The sequence below is a fragment of the Mirounga leonina genome, unplaced genomic scaffold, assembly GCF_011800145.1.
Source record: "Mirounga leonina isolate KUSES-001 unplaced genomic scaffold, KU_Mleo_1.0 Mir_53, whole genome shotgun sequence".
Lineage (NCBI taxonomy): Eukaryota > Metazoa > Chordata > Mammalia > Carnivora > Phocidae > Mirounga > Mirounga leonina.
The window spans coordinates 71,839,178-71,846,557 of record NW_023270807.1 but is presented as its reverse complement, the minus strand read 5'-3'; the positions used below and the strand labels follow the sequence as shown (position 1 = coordinate 71,846,557).

The following is a 7,380-nucleotide window of genomic DNA, read 5'->3' as shown; positions in this document are numbered from 1 at the left end:
AGAAAGAAAGAAAGAAAGAAAGAAAGAAAGAAAGAAAGAAAGAAAGACATGATACTTGCCAGAAAAGAATACTCAAGGACATATTTAGGAAATTGTAGCCTGTTTTTTTCATATAGAAAGGAAAGTTTAAGGAAAAGTTACAAACATAAAGCTAAACTCTCTCAGGATAAAGAAAGCCACTATTTTACTAAGTGGTCTAAATCTTTATTCTTTCCCCAAACTGATTGGAGTTGTAAACTATCAGAGAGCACACTGAAACTTGAATTGAGGTTTCTTTTCATAGATTCCACCCAGATGATATATGGAACTCCTTTAGCTAACTTGGAAAGCTAAAAATTTCAGCTGACCCTGCCAGGATCTCAACCTGTGGTTCCAGGGAGTCTAAGCGTTGCACAGCTGATGCTTGGGCCACTAAGCCAGCCCCTCCAGAATTACACGTATGACTGTAGTATATTTGGCAGTTGGCATATAGGCTTGACTGCTTGTCTGCTTTCCTACTGGGAAGGAGTATTACACGAAGAATCTTTCATCTGACCTTTGCTTGCCTACGTGTACACCACCATTGTTCAAACCCATAACTCTAGTGGATGAGCATGAGGTAATTTCAGACAACCTATTGTGCTTTCAAGACATCCTATGGATATCTGACTTTCTCGGGATTTAAAGGTCTTTATCCTATTTGGAACTTATGAATTTTTTAGTGCAGCTAAGCTAATCTGCTTCTTTGCTTTTAGTAGCAGTGCATGTGGTTTTACTAGTAGGAGTGGGTGAGTGCATGAGAAGAGATTGAGTTTATTAAAATAAGGAAAAGTAGCAATTGTTTAAACATATTTGTATTGTGCTGGGGGCTCTCAGCAGTCCTACTTATAAATATAAGATTGAAACAGTGATTTAAAAATAAACATCAGCAGCCTTGGCTTTGGTGAGTGGTCGCATCTAACATGCAACGTTAGCCTCGTGCCGGGAGCAGAGGGAAATATGAAGCCAGAATATTCAATTGCTGGCCTTGGCAGCTTGCCATTTAATGAGGGAGGTAAGACATACCTGTGTGAAAATATAAATCGTGAGAAATAAAAGGCAAGAGGACCTGACATGTGCTGGACACTGCGATAGAAATGCGGACCAAGAGCTACACTTGGTCTTAGACATTGAAAACCGAGAGATCAGCAGAGCGTCAGGGTCTCGGAAGGCATCACTGGGAGCTGGGCCTTTAAAGAAATGAAGAAGGGTAGGGACAGCTTTTCAGGTTTGAAAAATTGCATTAGCAAAAGTGTTTAAGATCTTTCCCTGCGTGGTCCCTCAGATGGAATTTCACTTGAATAAAACGCTGACCTGTTGGATATAGAATATACAATGGAATAAAATTCAAATTTTAATGATCATCTTACAAAACACCCTTGGTGTTTTCAACTTTTGAACCCATGTTCTAGTATAGATGGTTGATCTTATGACATAATTGTATTTTAATTTCCAAAAATCACTTATTTTCATGAGGATGAAAATAGTATTTGCTCATTGTATGAAGAAGACAATATAAATCATCCATGATTTCACAACTGAGAAGACCACTACTAACATTTGGTGGGTTTCATTCCAATAGTTTTTCTGTATGCTTGAGTATGTATATAAACTCTTGTACTCTGCATTTTAAAAAACGAAGTGTGCCATTATAATTGAAAGCATTCCTCAGATCTACTATAGGAGTATAACCTGGACGTATCTGGACTCAGAAATAAATTTGCAATTTAATTATAATGCAAATAATTATGTAATAATTATAATGCAAATTTGTTTTGGTTTCTGTTGCCTCTAGTTTAAGGGCGATTTTGAGAAATAAGTTCTGATATTAAGATACTTCAACTTGTTTATAACAGCAATAAGAAATGCATGAAGCTTTGGTTTGAGACATGAAATAAGAAGTGATGTGTTCTAAGTTATGTGTTTTTATAAGTCTTTGTACCAAGATTTAATTAGTTTTTCTACTATGGACACATTTTTCAATCAAATTCTGTTATTCTACCCATGGTGTTCTTATATATAAACATTTAAAATGTTAACATTTCTTGATGAAAAAAGAAAGCAATGTTTTGTTTTGTAAATTGTGTCCTTTTCTCTTTATAGTCTGGCACAGAAAATTAAGGAATCAAAAAACTCCCAAGGAAGGGCTGACGGGTCTCATAAACGAAGACAAAGAGTTGGCTGAGCTCCGCGGTCTGGCAGCTGGAATAGGGCTGGCTAATGCCTGCTATGCCATACAGTATGTAACCTGGGCCCTCACTACAGGGCACCTAGATGAAGAGTGGGCAACTATAAAGAGAGTGCCCATGGGTCCCGTGTTGCCCACGATTGTCTTGGTCCATGCCCATTATTCTGGCATGATTATTAATATCATCCCCTTCCATTTTCAAATGTGACCTGAGATGGATGGCAAATTATGTGGTTATTCTAGCCTAAGGAAAATAAGCAAAATTCCATTGTGTTCCAGTGTTTTATCGCATAGTTATAAAGTAAACGGAACAAGGACGTAAGTCCTGAATGGAAAAGAACAGACGGTAGCATGATTGGTTCAGCTGGGAGCATCCAGAAGAGAGGAATTCCAAGGGTCCCCTGCCTGGGCTGTTAAGTCCATCGGAGTCTGTTTTCAGAAGTTGTATGGTGATTGCCTACAAAAGCTCTTTAGGATAGTTGAGTTTTGAACTTATGTTGTCATCATAATTTTTTTTTTAAGATTTTATTTATTTATTTGAGAGAGAGAGAATGAGAGACAGAGAGCATGAGAGGGAAGAGGGCAGAGGGGGAAGCAGACCCCCCGCCGAGCAGGGAGCCCGATGCGGGACTCGATCCCGGGACTCCAGGATCATGACCTGAGCCGAAGGAGTCGCTTAACCAACTGAGCCACCCAGGGGCCCGTCATCATAATTTTTTTAAAAAAATTCAATTAGCCCACATATAGTATGTTGTGAGTTTTCGATGTAGTCAAAATAATTAAAGAAAATATTTAAATGTCTTTTTATGCAAGACACTGTATTACGGCCTCTTGCTAAGAGGAATTATGTAGTCATAGGCCTTGAAATTTATAATTGGAGATATAGAAATGGCAGATTTGAAGTAGACACAGGTGATCTAATTTAGTGATTCAGAGGTGACTTTTCCTTGAGAAAATACTCAGCACATTTGATATTCAGGATTCTCTTTTAAAAACTCAAAGCATTTAGACAATTTTTTCCCTCTCATAATATTCCAAGTGAGAGTTGGCTTCTAAAAGTTATGGAGAAGGAGCTGATTTTTGTAGTCATACTAAATTTTGTTTTACACAAAAGATCAGGTGTGTGAAATAGTTAAAGTGAAAGTTTTTAGGCTTATAAACCCAGATGTATTTATTACTAATTTGCAATAGCTTTTCACATAAATTGATTACCTGAAGAAATTAATAACACAACTTTTTAACAAAACAAGCTACAGTAAAAACTCCTGAGTCAATGCACACACAGGCATGTTTCTATCAAGATTATGGTAAAAGTGACGTGATATGCTCTCTGTGTTTTGGAATAGGGAAGGAATATTTGGAAGGTGGAATAGGGAAGGAATAGAAACACAAGATTCCCTGCCACTATATTACATAGAACAGTGTTGCAAAATCATGAGATTTCTCTTTCTCAAACACTAACTCCCAACACCAACTTGTAAACCAATGTATTTTGGGACACCAAAAATACTATTTTCCAGTACTCTTCCAACCCAAGAGGAGATTGAAAGTCTTCCTGCCTTCCCTCGGGAAAAACTGACTCTGCGCCTCTTGTTGGGAAGTGGGGCCTTTGGAGAAGTGTATGAAGGGACAGCAGTGGACATCTTAGGAGCTGGAAGCGGAGAAACCAAAGTAGCAGTGAAGGTAATGCAGATCTTTTAATTCCTTGACATGTCGGGTCAGCACATTTACATGAATTTACATGGATAAAACTGTAGTAACATATGAGTGATTTTAATTGAAAAGACAGCTGAAAGTGGGAGTCCATGCATGACAACAGAAATGACAATGTTTCTTCCATTTCTTCCGTAAGCTCTGTAATTCATAGTTACCACCTAAGGTAACTGATTAGCTAAGACTCGGCAGGTGGTTTTTCCCTTTGAATATACTATAAGAGGACCCGGGGTGGAAAGCACGTTCTCCATGTCTCGGGTATGAGGGCAGTTGCCGCTGATGCAACTCAGCCTTCGCAGTGTGAAACAGCCCTAGTCCATATGTGAACTCTATTTATGAAATCTGAAATGTGAATTTCATATCATTTTCACGGGTTAAGAAATACCCTCTTTTCGACTTTTGTCCAGCCGTTTGAAAATGTAACGTGTCACTTATACCTCAGGAAAGCTGGAAAAACACAAAGCTAAAGCTGAACAACTATTTTCAGAGCTCAAGCTGGACAAAAAAAGTTGCAGGCTGGTATTGGTCTACAAGCTAGAGTTTGCTGACCCCCGGTAGGACACAGTTATTCGCATGGTATATTGAATGTAGTTTTAAGGAAGTGCTGGGTAGACTCTCATATTTGTCTAAACCTTTTCATCGAGGGATGATGAATCTTTTATGTAACAGGGCAACATCCTGACCACTGCTTGTTAGGAATTTGTTGCTTTGAGAGAGGGCTATACAACCAGAAAGGTTGGCAAAATCCTCTCCGCTGCCAAATCATGCAATCTAAAAGTGCTTTAAACTACTCTAGCCTCACCTGGTGTAAACAAGTGTTTATTTTTCTCACATAACGAGAGGACTGCGGGTTTTTGGTGCAGTACTGTGTTAGGTCAGAGCCAGAATATCTGAAACTCTCTTGACTTTGTACATGTGTGTTGCCTCATGATCCCAAGATGGTTGCCAAAGCTCAGGCATTACATCTTCATTCAGGTCAGGGCAAGGGGGAAGGAATGATGTTAGGTGTATATGTTCAAAAAAGTGAAAGTTTTCCACAAGCTTCTCTTCCCTTCAGGAGTTTTCCCCTTACACCGCATTGACCAGAATTGACACAGATGACCACCCCTATTTGCAAGGGAGGCTGGAGAATTACAAAACACAATTTTCCTGATTCATTATGACCAATTGTCTGGGACTGGGCATCTTGCCTCTAAGAGACAAATTAGGGGATCATTAGCAGGGAAGCCGGGGGAAACAGATATTGGGTAGAAAACTTTGAAAATTAAGAAACTGGCCCACACACCAAATTTGTTCTTTTTAAAATGTCTACATTTTTGGAGGGAATTTGTGTAGATGATACTAGGTCTTTTGTCTTTCAGGCTTTCCCACTTGGACACTAGTTCTAATACAGGCTAAGTTTTGAATGAGTTTACAGAGCACATGCACGTGTATTAGCCATGATCTATTTCCAGCTTTCAGAGTGAATATTACAAAACAAATCAAAGATTGTCTCCATTAACCCACTGAGCTCACAGAATGTCTGCTATACTGATTGCTGGCTTATTTTGTATTGTCTAGACTTTGAAGAAGGGCTCCACAGACCAGGAGAAGATTGAGTTCCTGAAAGAGGCACATCTGATGAGGTATTGGGGCAGCTCTGGCTTCATTTTCCCTTGATAGGAGTAGAAAGCTTTTATATCTGATTGGTAAATTGTTAACATTCAAAATGACCTGACATCACAGGTCATGCCCCAAACAAACATGGCTGAAGTTTAGACATAAATATGTCTGTGGTAACCAGTGTTCTATAGAAACCAGTCTTCCAACAGGCAGTCCTCAGGCAAAAGTTCTTCATTTCTTTGACCTTCAATAAGGAGCGTGTTTCGCAAGTGACATCTGAGGCTGTTCAGCTTTAAACATGCGTATGTTCTTCTAAATGTGTGATCGTGGCTCGAATATCTGGATTAAGGGAGAGAGCTCTAAGTACAGGGATGTCAATGAAAATATCCTCTGTCTTAGTAAACTTATCTTCAAGGTTAGAGTCAGTTGCTGGTCAAGAAAACTGCTCAGAGGCATCTTAAAGGGAGGGCCTGAGACGGTGGTCCTGGGGGGTGGCGGGGGGGAGGTCCCAGCTGAGGATTCTAATTATTTGATCGGGGTTTCCTTGGTTTGATGTCTTGAGAAAATGGTGGAAGCCAAACCTGCGTGTCTAAATTGTTTCTCCAAAAGGAAGAGAATAATATTACATACTTGTGATGACTGAAAGTGTAACGCCTTCAAACATCTTTTGAAGGATAGTGGTTAAGATTACTTTCTTTACCAAAACATAAAATCCTTCCTGTGAACGTTTCTTCTAAAGATCACCTATTACAGTCATATGCACTGGCCACTAGGGGTTGCCATATCATCTCTCTAAGGCAAGCACAGGGACTGGTACTTGGAAAAGGAGACTTGCATTTATTAGAGAAAAACAACCCCCCCTCCTGCCCCCAGCCCACCGCAAACAGGAGTTTTGAAGGAAACCAGAGATAAAGAATTGCTCTATTTCCCGAAGGCCCTCAGCCAGGGTGCCTGTTGCTGTCGTGTCATCCTGCCTGTCTCTTTCCACCTTGTAGCAAGTTTAACCATCCCAACATTCTGAAGCAGCTTGGAGTTTGTCTGCTGAACGAACCCCAATACATTATCCTGGAACTGATGGAAGGAGGAGACCTTCTTACCTATTTGCGTAAAGCCCGGATGACAAAGGTAGGAAATGGGGTCCCCGTATTGGTTTTGTAATGCAAATGCCCTATAACTTCCCACTAAGTTTCTTTAAATTCAGTAGACTGCAGTTTGGTCAAACCTCAGAAGACTTCTGTGGAAAGAATTCTTGTATTTCCTTCAGTTGGATTAGGACAATTAGAATCCTGGGCTAACTTCTGGCATTTTCTGGTTATTTGAGGCTGTTTTTCATATTTAATGGGAAAATAGGTACCTCACTCCCAAAATCATTTTTTCTGGAGAACAGAGATGGTGTGGCGTTGGAAAGGCACATCTTTCTCTGTACTTAATCTGTGTGCCTGTCTGTCCCAAATTGTTACTTGCAAGCCCTCATGTCTTTATTGACTACTCTATGTCCCTACCCAGTCGGCATATCTGTTTGGATTTTCATAGGCATCTTGAACTTGTGTTGGCCAGAACAGAAATCTTGATTTCATACCTCGTCCTCCAAGCCATCCATCCAGTTCCTTGCTTTCTCTTCTACGACCACACTAACAAGTCCAGCCAGCTCTGCAGTTCTGCCTACAGGATGTAGGACTCCATCTTGTCTTCCCTTGGCTTCTGTCCTCGGTGCTCACCTGCAAAGTCTGTGGGATCAGGGCCAGCTGTGACAGCACCTGCGGGAAACTACCTTCTATATCAGACGAGAAACACACAAGACAAACAAGACACTAACATTTAAAGCTTTAAAAAAAATTGGCTTTTATTTCTATCAAAGG

The 7,380-nt window shown here is 40.0% G+C and overlaps 1 protein-coding gene and 1 long non-coding RNA gene across 4 annotated transcripts in view; one reads left to right on the top strand and one right to left on the bottom strand.

Annotated features, from left to right (window-relative positions):
* ROS1 (ROS proto-oncogene 1, receptor tyrosine kinase) overlaps positions 1–7,380 on the top strand; it is a 104,083-nt gene that overhangs the window by 73,390 nt on the left and 23,313 nt on the right. For both annotated transcript variants that reach the window (XM_034990382.1, XM_034990380.1), the window contains exons 36-39: positions 2,122–2,257; positions 3,727–3,889; positions 5,480–5,544; positions 6,517–6,646. In XM_034990382.1, the coding sequence (XP_034846273.1) occupies positions 2,122–2,257; positions 3,727–3,889; positions 5,480–5,544; positions 6,517–6,646 (494 nt within the window). The remainder of the gene's footprint in view (positions 1–2,121; positions 2,258–3,726; positions 3,890–5,479; positions 5,545–6,516; positions 6,647–7,380) is intronic.
* The window catches only part of LOC118000605, a 30,821-nt gene that overhangs the window by 785 nt on the left and 22,656 nt on the right, over positions 1–7,380 (bottom strand). Inside the window, exons 3-4 of one of the 2 annotated variants that reach the window (XR_004676509.1) lie at positions 7,101–7,332; positions 3,885–5,860 (exon numbers count right to left, since the gene is read on the bottom strand). This is a non-coding gene — a long non-coding RNA (uncharacterized LOC118000605). Of the gene's footprint in view, positions 1–3,884; positions 5,861–7,100; positions 7,333–7,380 lie in introns of those variants that run through there. The other variant, XR_004676508.1, reaches the window with a different exon arrangement.